At 50.1% G+C, this 15,237-nt stretch overlaps 1 protein-coding gene across 2 annotated transcripts in view; it reads left to right on the forward strand.

Moving 5' to 3' along the window:
* Nucleotides 1–14,622, forward strand: part of FAXDC2 (fatty acid hydroxylase domain containing 2) — a 29,417-nt gene extending 14,795 nt beyond the window's left edge. Inside the window, exons 2-9 of one of the 2 annotated variants that reach the window (XM_080805078.1) lie at nucleotides 103–150; nucleotides 2,236–2,327; nucleotides 2,453–2,556; nucleotides 5,981–6,102; nucleotides 10,577–10,782; nucleotides 11,263–11,368; nucleotides 11,736–11,902; nucleotides 12,739–14,622. In XM_080805078.1, coding sequence (XP_080661204.1) covers nucleotides 103–150; nucleotides 2,236–2,327; nucleotides 2,453–2,556; nucleotides 5,981–6,102; nucleotides 10,577–10,782; nucleotides 11,263–11,368; nucleotides 11,736–11,902; nucleotides 12,739–12,895 — 1,002 coding nt within the window. In that variant the 3' untranslated portion in view covers nucleotides 12,896–14,622. The remainder of the gene's footprint in view (nucleotides 1–102; nucleotides 151–2,235; nucleotides 2,328–2,452; nucleotides 2,557–5,980; nucleotides 6,103–10,576; nucleotides 10,783–11,262; nucleotides 11,369–11,735; nucleotides 11,903–12,738) is intronic. The other variant, XM_080805079.1, reaches the window with a different exon arrangement.
* The last annotated feature ends 615 nt before the right edge of the window (nucleotides 14,623–15,237 follow it).

Below are 15,237 nucleotides of genomic sequence, written 5' to 3' on the forward strand. Positions count from 1 at the left end.
CCACACCTAGCCATTCCCCTTGACTTTCTTCAGTCAGTCTTTACACTTCTTTGGTTGCCTCTGAACATGACCTCATGACTCACTGGTGTTTTCTTGTTCCAGATGAAGGGAGAAGCTGGAAGAATGCAACACAGTGACAAGCCAAAGCAGGTAACTCCTGGCACCCCACCCAACCGAGCTAGTGAGAAGGCAGCCACTGGCTCCTTCCATAGCTGCCCGTACTGTGGATCTGGGTCTTCCCCAAGGTCTAGGAGTTGCTGACACATTGGTGGTGTGCTCATTTCAGTAGCTGGGCAAAGACCGCTGGATTCCCGGCTGCCGTGTAACTCAGCTCCTTTGCCCACGCAAGGTAGCAAGACGCCAGGAGAAGACCTGAAAAGCCTGATGGCTGCTTCCCGTTGTTTCCTGGCCCCGAGGACGGCCCCGTCCCTCGGGCCTTTGAAACCACCCCTTTTGCAACTGCTCTGGAGTTAGGAGAAGCCCACTGGGGGCTGGAAACTGGGATTGGGAACCAACCCTTGACCCCAGCTGACTTCTGAGCTGACTTCTGCCCTGTGCTCTTGCACGGCACAAAGACCTTTGGCTTGTTTATAGTCTTTTCACTTGGGCTACCAGAGAGAGATAACACAATCTCCCCCCCAAAAAGGAGCTACCAAAATTGAGGTTTTTGATTTAATTTAGCTTGATCTGATTACATGCAAATGAAAAACTCCTAGCGAGTCTGGAAAAGTTCATGAAAAGGGTCCTCTGAATACTAAAAAAGGAATAATTGCCAAGCCCAAGTTAAATGTCTGGCAAGCCTGAGGGTGAACGTTCCATGGCCTGCTTAAAAGAACACGTTCCCCTGATTGGTCCATCCAGCCCTCCAGGAGAGAGGGGAAAGTTCATTTCCAGAGCTCAGGATCCTGAGGGGCACTAGTTTTCAAAAACTTCTCACTGGCCACGGAAAATAACTTTGTTACTTTCAAAATTTTGCTGAAAAGTTTCAAAAACTTTTCACTGGCCATGGAAAATAACTTTGTTCTCTTTGGTCTTTTGATCGGAAGTGTGAGAAGGTAATGCTGTTTCGATCGGAAGTGTGAGAAGGTAACGCTGAAAATAAACAGGCTGGGGCAGATTCACGTTGCTCCGAACGGCTCGGTCCAAACAGCCTGCTCCTTCGGAGCTCCAAAGTCTGGGTTAAAACATGGTGTTAAAACATAGAGCAGCTTCCCTGCGGCCAACGGCACCTAAGCCCGTGTCCGTGGTCCAGCTCGCTGACTGCAGGAGAACTTCGGGCACACAGCTGCGAGGACCAGCCAGCTCTCTCCCGGGAAAGGATATAAGCAGACACCGTCTGGGCTTCGAAATAAGAGAGGGAAGGGACGTTCGTCATTTCTGTCCACGGTACAGTGGAAATTGGTGACACAGCCTAGGTAGCATTTTCCTTCTCCAAATCTAGCAGCTCGTTTGACCATCAAGCTTGCAATGATCTCTACTTTAGACTTTTTGGAGGAGACTAGGTCAGGGACCGCCTAGTGAAGGCCAGGGGTCCGTTTTTTCCCTCAGAACTGCTCGTTATCCTGGGCAGGGGCAGCCCAGGCTCCTCTCACTAGAAGCAGAGGAATTATTAAAAGCCAGAGCATGTGTTCGTTCATTCTTTTCTTCCTGAGCAAGAGGGGAATGGGGGTGGGGAAAGAGGCGTGGCCCGCGAACAGTTTCTGCAGATGTTTCTGTGCTGGCTGTCTCCGCCTTGCCTGCCCAGTGGAGTTAGTTGGGGAGCTTTAAAAACAAAAAAAAAAAAACATAGAGACCCAGGTCTCACCCTGGAGACTCTTATGTAATCAGGCAGGGAAGGAATCTGGGGACTGGGATTTTTTTTAAAAGCTCCCGGGTGATTCCAGTTCCCCCGAGAATGGGCATCTCTGTTCCACAGGAAGAGTGGTGCTGAAGCCCCAGTGCTGGGGAAGGCTTACCTGTCCTTCTCAGGGTGACAGAACTGCATGCTAGTTTCTCTGGAGTCCAGTTTATTCTCTTCCCTTGAGCCTTGAACTCTCATTTTCATGAACACACCCATATACAGCCCCAGAGCTCTTGATAAGGAAGAGCCTCCCACAGAAGCTGGGGAAAGGTCAGCAGATGTGTGATGCTGACATGGTTGAGATACTGATCCCACATCTTCCCTGCCAGGACTAGTTGTGAGCTGTCTGTAACAGCAGGAGGCTCGCTGGGGCCTGACACTTTCTTGTCCTCTAGGAGGGACACATCTGGGGCTCCATGAGGAGGACAGCTTTCATCTTGGGCTCTGGCCTTCTCTTGCTTGTGGCCTTCTGGAACTCAGTCACATGGTGAGCTGCCAGCTTTCCTGCACGACCCGGGGACAGTGGGCTGGGGGTCCTGAGGCGGAACGTGGGGTAAGGAACCGTCCACCCTCCAGTCTTCACCCAGAAACCTCAATGACTTCTCTTCCAAGGCATCTTCAGAGATTCTGGGGCGCTTCTGGCTATTTTTGGCAAGCCCAGTGGGAGAGGCTGCTGTCGACATTCGAAGGGAAGGAGTGGATCCTCTACATTATAGGTGAGCCTTCCAGACCGTGAGTGCTTAGGGTTTGGGTACACGATCACAGCTTAATTCTTTGTCTGTGGTTTTCTTCTCTACTTTGAGATTTCTCAGCTCCTTATTCCAAGGAATGAAGACGTTTATGACAGGGGTAATCCCAAAGAGGGCTAATCATAGGCAGTCTGAAATGGCTGCCAAGGATTTTTTCTTTTTTTTTTTTTTTAAAGATTTTATTTATTTATTCGACAGAGGGAGATCACAAGTAGGCAGAGAGGCAGACAGAGAGGAGGAAGCAGGCTCCCTGCTGGGCAGAGAGCCCGATGATGCGGGGCTTCATCCCAGGACCCTGGGATCATGACCTGAGCCAAAGGCAGAGGCTTTAACCCACTGAGCCACCCAGGCACCCCATGCCTAAGGATTTCTAAGAAAAGAATCTGAGACTCCCCTGCCCCTGAAAATAGAAAAATTTAAAAACAAACCGTGTGTCTGAAAATGAATGCATGTTTTGAGTACCAGTCTTGCTTCTGGATGTCAGGTCCACAAGCACAGAGAGCTGCTCGATCTCCTGTGAGACTGTGTCCTCATTCCTGGTGTAATCTAGTTCTTGGGGCTTGACAACAAGTGGTCGCTTAATATTAATATTTACTGATGTTGTGAATGACTCACAACAAGCCAAAGAAAATGTGGTGGAAGAAAAAAGACATCTTAACATAGATATTTATATCAGCATCATCGACAATGGTGAATGTCCTCAATCACGAGTTCATTCACGCAAAGAATGTTAATGTTACTCTGTGCCAAATTTTTATGGAAGATATAGAGATACTTAAGATGAATTGTTTATCTCATTTAAAAAACTATGTCACAGGGGTGCCTGGGTGGCTCAGTCAGTTAAGCATCTCCAGTTCTTGGTTTGGGCTCAGGTCACGATCTCAGGGTCCTGAGATGGAGCCCGGTTTCAGGCTCTGTGCCCCGTGAGGAGTCTGCTTGGGATTCTGTGCCTTTCCTCCCTCTACTCCTCTCCCCACTTCCCCTGCCTCCTATGCGTGCACTCTCTCTCAAAAAATAAATAAATAAATAAATAAATAAATAAATCTTCTAAAAAATAATAATAAAAAACTATGTCACAGTCTAGAAGGGGAGATTAAAAAAAAAAAAAGTGCCAGTTGTCACAAAGCAAAAGTACAAATAAAATGTCCTTGACAATTGTTTTCAGCTGGAAGAACTCTGAAAACAGGCTAAACATTAAATATGACAGGTTCAGTGCAAGCTGTCATTGAGGAGTCATTGAAAAGAACAATGCAGATTGCAAACATATATGGGGAAGTAATGAGAAAACATTTGATATATATATATGTATGTATATATCACTGTAACATATATATATGTGTGTATATATATGTTACAGTGATGAGAAAACTGCCTTTCACCCCAATGATAAGCAAATATGAAGGAGATCAAATATTTGCAATTTTAAGTGTTACAGCTGGAAAAAAGTTCAAGATCTTATCTTGTTGGGGCTTTTATTCTGTATTCTTTCAGGAGCCTCTGGATCTACAAGGAGGCACTACCTTGATGGTTGGCCCGCTAGGCAACCACCAACATAACATTATTTTTTCTAAATTAGTATGTAATTTCTGAGAATAAAAGTAAATACATGTTCATTGTTAAAAATGAACATCAGACAATTCCAATAAGCATAAAATGAAAGTCACCCACTCATATCCAAGAAATAACCACAGTTAATATATTAGTATAAGTTGTATAAATAATATATAAATTAGTATAAATACAGAAGAGTCTATATTGGATATATGGTTGAACTTAGACGATACCAACTATTTTTTTAACTATTCTTTTTTCATTGAATAGATTGTGGGCATCTTTCCATGTCAGTTCATATAAACTGACTTTACTATTTCAAGCTGCCCTGTCTAGTCCATTATATAGAGATACTCTATAATCTGTTTAGTCCATTCCCCATTAATAGACACTCAGGCTCCTTAAGGTTTCTATTGTGTTTGTTTGTTTGTTTGTTTTTATGTGGTAATGGCTATATATGTGTATGGACATGTGTGGCCTTTTTCTTTTTCTCCCCCCCCCCACCCCCCCTTTTCTGTTGCTCTTCTCTTCTTTGGATACTGTCAGATTGCTCCCTAGGATCCTGTGTTAATCCTGTTTCCCCACAGCGCTGGCCAAGTGTTTTTCAGGTCCCAGTGGATGCAGGCACTGGGGTTTCTGGTGGGAGCAAGAAGGGTACGGGAGGAAGAGTACAGAGACACAGGGTTAAGTAAAATGCCCTTGGCCCTTGGGATATTTAGAAGGAGGAGGCAAAACACGGACAAAGTTACTAGTACAAGAGTCAGGTAACATTGTATTGTCATCCCAGTAAGTGGCAATCCTGGTAGACAAAGTGCTTGTTTGTTTATAGTCAGAGCTCAGAGATTCTCAGAATGACTTCACAGGAAAGTGGGATGCGGAGCAAAAAAAAAAAAAAAAAAAAAAAAAGCCCTATCCAAATTTTGCAAGTGTGGATCACCAGTTTGCTAAAGTATCCTGCAGAGCATCAGTGCTGTGGGATATGAATGGGTGGGGTGGCCGTACAATTTATCATCCAAAGAGGAACATTTGTGAGACTAGATGAGGTAGTGTTAATGATTATGCTAGACTGCCTGATATAAATTCAAACTGTCCTGGGCAAACGGGTACAGGGCCATCCTGTTCTTAGGTGTTCTGAGAAAATAGAGTTCCTGGGTGTAAAAAAGGATTGGGAAAGGCTGAGCTTAATTAACCAAGTCAAATGGGTTTCTCTTAGAGCCCCTAGCAGGCTAGTCTGGACCTTGGCTTTCTAAGAAGGTGGGTATGAACACTGTTTAACCAAGGATGCCTTGAGAGATGAGTTTTCCACTTTGGGAACTGCTGGCTAGATACCTGAACTCCCATTGCTTAGTTCATAGGGTCATAGGGATTAAGGTTCTGACTGACTCCTAGTCTAGTGCTCATTAGGAACCCTGTCCTACCAAGCACTTCCTCTGCTTCTCCCTCCCTTGGGAATTCATAAAGTGTTCAATGGGCACAGACTCCAGCTGTCAACCTAAATTTATTTGTAGTTTGTTTATTTATTATTATATGGATTTTATATTTATTATAAATTTTATTTCTATTTAACAATTTCTTTTGTCTTCAACAGCCTAGAAGGTTGTGGTCTCCATTTTACAATTAAGAAAATAGAGACACTCCCTAAGTGACCTGGCCAAGTTCCCCCAGCTAGTTGGTCACCCCAGGACTAAAGATAAGACCCTCTGGCCAGGAGCACCAAGACCTCCCCAGCAAGGGACCCGTCTGCCACGCAGCCTTGGTCCCGTCAGGCTGTGTTCTGTTAATATATGTGCCATGAGAACCCGAAGTGCCCTGATTGTTTCCTTCTGCTCCCTACCCTCAGGTGCTGCCCAAGTACCAGGTCTGCTCTTCTGGGCCTTCAACGGGCTTCTGCTGGTGGTTGACACAACCGGAAAACCTAACTTCATCTCCCGCTACCGAATTCAGGTTGGCAAGAATGAACCAGTAAGTGTAGCAGTGGCTTCTCTGGGTCAAAGCATAGAGGGCGCAAGCAGAAGCCACACTCACAATGCTCACCACGGGCCTGGGAAAGAGCATGGCCTCTGTGAGCCAAGTTACTGTGTAGAAGGTTGGAGAGAGGAAATAATCTGCTCCACATCTCAGAGCCAGCCAGACAGGACAAATATCCTGGTCCTGTGATTCCCATCCGTGGCTCTGCACCTGCCTGCGCTGCCCCACAGCACTGTGATCAGCATTTTGGGTACCAGAATGATGGGCTCAGCTTGGTACCCGGCTGAGTGCAGAGACAGCAGGCAGCTTCCCCCTCAGCGGCCGGGGTAGGGACGGCCATGGCTGGATGCCGAAAGCACGGAGGACAGCTGTTGGGACAGTGGCAGGCCCACAATGGATAGAGGGGTGTGAATGTAATGTGTGGGCGGTGGCTGCTTTTCAAGCAGGTCCTCCTTCCCAGTCATTCACTTCAACTGCAGGTGTGTAGCTTATCCACAAGAAACCAGTACTGGACCCTGCTTACAGGGAACTCCTAACCCAGTACCCAGGTCTTCGACTTACATGGAAGGGAGCCTCCCCCCATACCTGCACCCCTCCTACCCCTCCACCCCTCCCACCCCCACCCCCGGGTCCTGGGCCCTCAGCCCAGTCTCAGGCTTGTGCTTTGACAACCTGCAGGAGCCTTTTCTTATGCAACAAGTTCATTCTTAACCAGATTCTTTCCCAAGCTCCACCTGAAACCACATTCTGGCTCCCTTCCCAGAGAACACACTGTTCTTCTAAATGCCTGCCCAGGTGCCTAGGTGGCTCATCTAGGCATCAGGGCATTCCGCCACAGCCCAGCACTCCAGAAAGCAGAATGGGTGAAAAATAATGCCCTTGACCCAGGATTTCAGAAGAGCCTCTTCCTGAACCAGAGCTACTGGCCAGGTGCACTGGCTCTGCTCATTTGAGATTGTCCCTGCCAGCCAATCCGGGGGCTTCCTCCGGGTCCAGCTTGCAGGCATGGGCTGGGGCTGATGTCAAAGCCAGTGCTGGGCTGTTGAGAGCCCTTCATCTGTCAGACCATAGCGGTCTCCTCACCAGGCACCACAGAGTAAATGCTCAAGGCCAGGGACTGTCCTAATCTTCATGGTTCAGACGAGGAAACAGGCTCTGAGGTGTGATATGGGTAGCTGATGCACGCTCCAACTCTCTGACCCCAGGGCTCATGTTCTCACCCCCAGGCCACATCAGCTCTCAAGAGTTATCACCCACCTTGGGCGCCTGGGTGGCTCAGTGGGTTAAAGCCTCGCCTTCAGCTCAGGTCATGATCCCAGGGTCCTGGGATCGAGCCCCACATCGGGCTCTCTGCTCAGCGGGGAGCCTGCTTCCCTTCCTCTCTCTCTGCCTGCCTCTCTGCCTACTTGTGATCTCTGTCTGTCAAATAAATAAATAAATAATCTTAAAAAAAAAAAAAAAGTATCACCCACCTTGACAACATTTGTGGTGACAGTCTACAATGGTTGGAGAGCAACACAGGGAAGGTCTTTCTGCCTGCTGCCAAAGCCGAGGTTCAGAAAGGGGCCGTGACTAGCTCAAGGTCAGAGTGTCACTAGGAAGCAGAGCTTGGGCCCCTCTCATCGGACTCCAGGTCTGGTGCTCCCACAGCGTGGGCCTCCACAGGTGCCCAGTACCCTGCCCTGTTTGCTCTCCCGCTCTCCTGGACAGCCAGTTTGCATCTTCCCCTCCCTCCTCACATCCCCAACATTTCCTTCCCTGACCTCCAGGAGGAGGACAGCCTCGCTTCCTCCTTCACTAAGCAGAAGAAAGATCCCACCGGCTCTCTCCACGTCAGCCCGAGAGCAGTACCTGCAACCAGGCTGTTTGAAAGAGTTGTCTGTAGGGTTTCCAGCTCCTCTCGGTCCACTCTTTTCACCCAGCATATTGTAATTACAAAAAATGGTAAACATAGATACAGAAGTTGAAACAAAGCAGTACGATGATCACTCATTCACATGTCACCTGGATTCACCACTTTTAAACATTTTACAGTATTTGCATTATGTAGATGTAGAAACACAAATATGTACACACCTGTAATTTTTATCTTAACCATCCGAAAGTAAGTTCCAGACATTACAGACCTCGCCTGCAGTGCTTCAGCCGGTATTTCCCTGATAACCGCAAACCCACCATCTCACCTCTTGTGTGAACCTGCTCAGGTCAGGCCCTCACCCCCCACCGTTCCACCCCAAGTGCTCTCGAAGGTTCTTCTCATTGGCTCTAGCAGGCTTGTCTTCACAGCTGCTTGTCTCTGCATTCGTGCTATATATTCTCCTACCCGGCTTTCTGCTTCTCCTCCCGTCTTAGTGGCCGCTCCTTCACGGTCTCCCTTCTGGTGTCTCCTCTTCTCCCCCGCCTCTTAATGCTAAGCATCCTGGGGTTCAGGCCTTGCTCCCCGCCTCCGTCTTCACTCCCTCACTTTTCTCTTCCAGTGTCATGACTTTATTTATTTATTTTTTTTAAAAGATTTTATTTATTCACTTGACAGACAGAGATCACAAGTAGGCAGAGCAGCAGGCAGAGAGAGAAGGAAGCAGGCTCCCCGCTGAGCAGAGAGCCCGAGGCGGGGCTTGATCCCAGGACCCTGGGACCACGACCCGAGCCAAAGGCAGAGGCTTTAACCCACTGAGCCACCCAGGCGCCCCAAGTGTCATGACTTTAAACAGCGCACAGATTTCTCTCTCTAGCCGGGGCTCTCCCCTGAATTCCAGGCTCCGATTGCCAAAGGCCTCTTTGACATCTCCCATCCAGAATGTCCCCAAGAGAACTTCTGATCATCCCCTCAAAGTCTGCCACCCACGTTCTGGAAGGGAGTTCATAGCAGGGCCGCCCTTCACTACCCCCACTGGTCCGAGCGGTCATTGTCTTCTGCCTACAGGACTGCAGTTCTCACTCGTCTCTCTCGGTCTAGGCTTACTCCTCCAGTCTGTGGTCAGCGCAGTGACCAGAGTAATCCTGTGAGAGTTTGTCACTTCTCTGCTCACCATGACCCCGCATTTCCCTTGTATTAAAAGCCAGTTTTCGCAATGACCTACAAGGCTGTCTCTGCTCTCGCTCCTCCCCACCATTTTGGCCTCACCTCCTACTTCTCACACTCATCTCCTGTCAGAGATGCCCGCGAGGTGCAGACAGCCTTTCACCCGCTGTGCCCTTCGCCTGAAGACCCCCTGCAGCTCTCCTTTCCCTCACCTTCCTCCTCTCTTTGTTCAGATCTCACCATCTCCACAAAGCTCACCCTGACCATTCTATTTAAGATTACTGGAGCCAGGAATAGAAACTCAAGGAGGGGAGGAAGCTTTGTTTTGCTCATGCTTGCTTCCCAGCACACAGGACACACCCGGCCTGCAGTGTCGAGGGGGCTCAAGACCTATCCACCGAATCACTGAAGGAGTAAACATGCGTGACACCCTCCTCGGGGTCAGGGTTTCCAGAAGGTGTATGGCTTCATCTACAGGTGCTCCCAAAAAAGGCTGGCCTGGCCTGGCTTCACTGTGGGATGGGACTGAAAGCTTAGAGTGTGGATTCGAGTCAGTTAGTCCATGCCGTGCCGGAGAAAGCTGGAGGAAGAGCAAAGCTGAAGCCTGACGACCACTCAGAACTCAGCCCTACCTTGCAGCCAGAGCCCCTCCAGCTCACAGGGGCAACTCAGGGAGAAATCCCTTCTGACCAGTCCCCAAACTACTTTGTCAGGACCCAGGAAGTGACCTATGGTCATGGGGCTATTCCAGGGAACCCCAGTGCTCTGAGGAAGGGAAGGGTCAGGTGCTGATTCTTGGGCAAATGCTGGCTATAGTGTTGAGGCCCAGTATTGAGGGTGAGAGATTTGGAGCCAGCTCGCCAGAGAAGACCTGGACAGAGTGCTCAGGCAGGTCCCCATCCTGACAGACCCACCATGAAAACCAGGAAGACCAAGTCACAGAAAGTTTGGTCAAGACCTGGACAGGCAGTTCTCTAGCTCACCTTCTCTTCACTCTGGGCCTGGTAGGGAGGCTGGGCCACAGGAGGGGGCAGGTGACTTTGATCTCTGCACCTGATCATGGTCAAGCCTCTATGGATGAGGAGGGGCTCCAAGGCTGAAAAAGGATATCAACCTGAGAGTTGACAGCCTTCTCCAAGCACCCTGGAGGCACCTTACAGTGCCTGTCAGGGGTATGTCTGGGCCTGGCCGGAGAAATGGGGAGAACAGTGGTGACACTCGGCAGGAAAAAGACAGGCTCAGGCTGACTGGAGGCTGCTGAGAAGGGAGTTTCCAAAAGCAGGGTTATCACCAGATGGGCCACCCCAGGGCTTGGGCACAGCTGGGGGCTGCTGGCTATGGCCAAACGTCACACTGAGCATCCACCCCAGAGTGAGGGCCCACTGCGAGCGGATCACAGCAAAGCCGTTTCTAGAATGGAAAGACCTCCTTCCTTACCTTGGGCAGGTGGACGCCGAGAAACTACGCCAGTCTGTCCGCACAGTTCTCTTCAACCAGTGCGTGATCTCTCTGCCCATGCTGGTCTTCCTCTATCCCATCCTCAAGCTGTGGGGAGACCCCTGCCGCCGAGAGCTACCCACCTTCCACTGGTTCCTCCTGGAGCTGGCTGTCTTCACTCTGATTGAGGAAGTCCTGTTCTACTACTCGCACCGGTGAGTTGGTCCCGGCCCAGACACAGCCGGCTGCGCACTCTCCCAGGGCTCACTTGGAAGGGAGGAAATTGAGGCCTTAGAGCAACACCACCTCGCCTCAAAGTTAACATGGACACAACTGTTTGTTCCGCGACTGACAACTTGAGGCAACTCACAGATGTCCAGCCAAGAAAGCCGCCTGCATTCATGTGCAGTGGAGCACTTTCCCATTTGTTTCCTTACTGAATTCTTTGTGGGCACCATTCCCGCCATCCCCACAGCTAGTACAGCTGAGGTAGAGAGGGGCAAAGTAACCCACCCCCAAATTATGCAGCATAAGAGGTGGGGTTAGAACGCAAAGGCAGGTCTGAGTGCCAATCCGATGTGTTTGCAACTTTGCTCCATACGTGAAACTCTTAGCTCTACCTTTGGTTTCTCATGGTCTAGTGGGAAAGGGAAAAGGGAGACTGGCAGATTATTAACTATTAACTATTTTTTCAGGCTCCTTCACCACCCAGCATTCTACAAGAAAATCCACAAGAAACACCATGAGTGGACAGCTCCCATTGGCGTGATCTCTCTCTACGCCCACCCTATCGAGCATGTGGTCAGTAGAGGTCTCCTCTCCAGAGGCAAAGGGCGGAGGGCCCCAACCACCTTCCTAAAGGCCTCTCACAGAGAATTAAGACCACAGTGGCCCTTGCTCCCTTCTTCCCATTCACCAGCTACCATTTATTGTTGACCTAGTCTGTGCTAGGCTTTGTGAGATGCCCAGCGGAAGTTATCTCAAACAGTAACTTGTCCCAAAGTTAAAAAGCTGAAGGACTCCAGTGAATCAAGGTCCTGCAACTCTTTGAGCTTCTCCAGATCTGAGTCAAGGAAGTCCTGCGGTACCACCCTGGGGGAAAGTGGACACCCATTGGGTCCCCTCCATCTCCCTGGGGCCCACCTTCAAAACAGCTCTCCCCTTGCAGGTCTCCAACATGCTGCCGGTGATGGTGGGTCCCATAATAATGGGCTCCCACTTGTCCTCCATCACCGTGTGGTTCTCCTTGGCCCTCATCACCACCACCATTTCCCACTGTGGCTACCACCTACCTTTCCTGCCTTCACCTGAATTCCATGACTACCATCATCTCAAGTAAGACCTCTTTCCCCACTGTGGGTCCTGGGGCAATAGCCTTCACCTTCTCTCCTGGAGATTCCAGGAGCAGACATAACCCAGGTATCTTCAGTTTCCGTGTTGGTACTAGTGGAGGGAGGGTTCTGGAGGTTGGCAGAATAATGACCATGCTGGACCCAGATCACCTTGCTCTCTTCCTTCTTCCTAACACTGGGTCTTCCTGCAGCTGTGGGTTTTTAACCTTTACTTAGGTCCTGGGCCCTTTGAGTATCTAATGTAAGCTATGGACACTGTCAGAACAATGCATATACACCTAAGAATACTGCACACAATTCAAGGGGAATTGTCCGTTTCCGTAGTGTAGTGGTTATCACGTCCGCCTCAGGAGGGGAATTGTCCTCTCTGAAAGCCTCCGGGCTTTTGCAAGTGTGGTCTACAAACCTCCAGTGCCATAATCACCTGAGATAACCTTGATAAAACGCAGGTTTGGGGGTTCCGCTGTACATTGCTTGAATCAAAGTGTGTGGGGCAGCAGGACTCGCAAACTGCGTTTTAGTTAAATGTTCTGGGGGATTCTGATGGAGGTGGCCCCTGAACCAACCTGAACAAGCCAAGCTCTGCCATACATTCTAACTTGTGTGCGGCGGAGTCAGATAGCTTTTCAAAAGGAGAGCAGAGTGTAGGTTGTCAGTCCGGAGTGGCCCCAGGAATGTGCACAACTCCCTGGGATGTTCTGATGGAGGTCGTCAGCATGTTGGTGATGGGCGTTTGGGGTAGGAGGGCTTAGAAATGTAAGGCTAGCATGAATGAAAAGAACAGCACACCAGTCTCCCGTACCATCCTCTCTCCTCCAGGTTCAACCAGTGCTATGGGGTGCTGGGGGTGCTGGACCACCTCCATGGGACCGACACGGTGTTTAAGCAGACCAAGGCCTACGAGAGACACATCCTCCTGCTGGGCTTCACCCCACTGTCTGAGAGCATCCCGGATGCCCTGAAGAAGATGGAGTGAGAGAGGTCCCCAGGGCCATCCTGGCTGTCCCCCTCAGTGGACTGCTCCGGTGGCCTGAGGCATTCTGATTGCACCAAACTTGCTTCTCCAGCCATTCACTAATGACGGCACCACTGGGGCAGGGGGTTAGATCAGCTTCCCAGAAAAGCAGGCCAAGGATGGGGCCAGGGCTCCCCCAGCTGCCCCTATTGTCCCTCAAAAGGAACAAGGAGGAGTTGGCTTAAGGAAGGGGGAAAATAGCTCCCCAGAATGGAGGCCAGTGAGAAGAAACCACTTTTAAGAGCGGTCCTGGTGAGTCCCCCTGCTCATTTGCTGTGCAAGGGGAAAGATGACCCCAGATGACCTTTTTGTGACCTAGACAAGATACAGAGAATGCAAAAGTGGCGGTGAGATAGGAAGCTACTGCCAGCTCTGGGAGATCTCCTCCGGGTGCCAGGGGGTGAGGGAACCAGAAGGTATTAGTTTGCCCCTGTCCCCAAAAGCTTTTCTCATCTCCTACTCTGGCCAGGGCTAGGACACCCTCATTTCCAAAACACACACACACACAGTCAGCTAACACAGGCCCCATTTCAACTCTGCCCCATTGCAAACATCATCCCTCTATGAAAAGAAAAAAGCCTATCACAGAGCGCCCCTCCCTGGATGAGAACCGGGATATCAAAGAGATGCACACCAACCCCCACCTTCAGCCAGATGTGGAAACAGAAACCACAGGCCAAACCCTGCTGACCTGCTAAACTGGAGGTCCTTTTATCCATAGAAGGGAGGGTCAGAGTTCCTGACCTTTGGGGACACCCAACTGAGGAGGCTAGAATGTTCTCTGAGAAGGCAAGAAAAACATGTCTGACCAAAGGGCAAAACCCTTTTCCTTCCCCCAGATGATTAACCAGTTGTCTCAACACCATTTATTTCCAATGAAACTTTGTCAGGAACCTTATTACCTGAAACAAAACCGAAGACCTGCATGGGCTGCAGCAGTCCCCGGCCTGGGCTTCCCTCAGCAGCCAGACATTGTCAGGAACCCTGCAGCTCCCAAGGACAGTCTGAAGACCAGTTACTAAATTCTTGTTATTTGGACTTTCAGCTGTCAAGAAAACCATCTGTTGTCTTATTAACTACCTTAATACTGGATAGGGCCAAGTCTCCAGGCAGATCTAAGACTCCTTCCTTCCTATCAGCCCTACAACTCCAGACCTGCCCAGTACACCAACTGGGCGCTTACCAGTGTCCTCCTTGGCCTTCAAAACCCCACCTGCCCCCTCCCCCAGTCTGGCCTTGGTGGGCCTGTCCCCATCCCCGGAACACCCATGCCCTGAGCTTAAGTCTAGCTTCTGGTGCACCCGTGGTCTGAACTGCCGCAGCTGCTAGCCCGCACGCACAACCTATTCTTACAAGTAAACACTTAGGAAACAGCCCATCTTCAGTATACTTAATAGGGTAGGGAATGAGGAATGTGGAGGAGGAGGAAGAATGGATGCCTTTTTTCCCGTGAGGGCTTTAGACTTTGAGGTACTGTAGAGGGTCAAGAGGCTGACAGACTCTCATAACTTTTGGCAGCCAGGTGGTTGGGCGCTGACAGAGGGGCCTGGGCCCGTTCTCTTCACCAAACAGAATGGCCCTGAGGTTGAACAAGTGAGGCTTACGAAAAGGCAGACGTCACCAAATTCCCAACAGACCTCGTGAGGGTGAAAGCGGAAGGCATGGAAAATAAACTGATCTCTGAATTCCAGTAGGCACTTCCATGTTGTCTCTGACTAGTCCTGACACTCCTAAACACGTGGTGTCTGGGAGCCGAAGCCGTGCAAGTAAACCATCAGTGGCCACTCTGAGCATCCTTACCAGGCTGTGGAAGTAGGGTGTCTGCCTGTCCCCAAATCCGCCTACAGAAGCCCCGGTTGCCACCTCAACTCTCCTTCCGCCCACGGAGGCAAGCAGTGGTCCTAAAGCACCTGCCCACGGAAAGAATGGTGGAATTCTTTGGAAAAACACTTCTGCTGGGATGCTCCAGTGCTAGGCATGAGAGTGGTTGGATTAATGAGTAGTGAAGGCCATGCCTCACTTCCAGTTTTATGATTCTACATCTAGGCCAGACTGGCATTCTAAACATTTCTTCTGCCACTGCCTGGCCTCACGGGTCAGGGAAAAGCCACTGACAGCCCCGGGGCCGGTCATGGGTGGGATGGGGTATAGTCATCATGCCAGCTTCAACCCTCAGGGCTCGCTGGCTGGCCTGGATTTCCCTAAGGCCACAGAGCACTGACCCGTTAGTCCTCTACAACCTAGCAGGGGAAATCTTCAGTGAGGGATGGTGCTGGCTGTCCATGAGGCATCCCAGCAACCTT

This window comes from Martes martes (assembly GCF_963455335.1).
Source record: "Martes martes genome assembly, chromosome: 5".
NCBI classification, from domain to species: Eukaryota; Metazoa; Chordata; class Mammalia; order Carnivora; family Mustelidae; genus Martes; species Martes martes.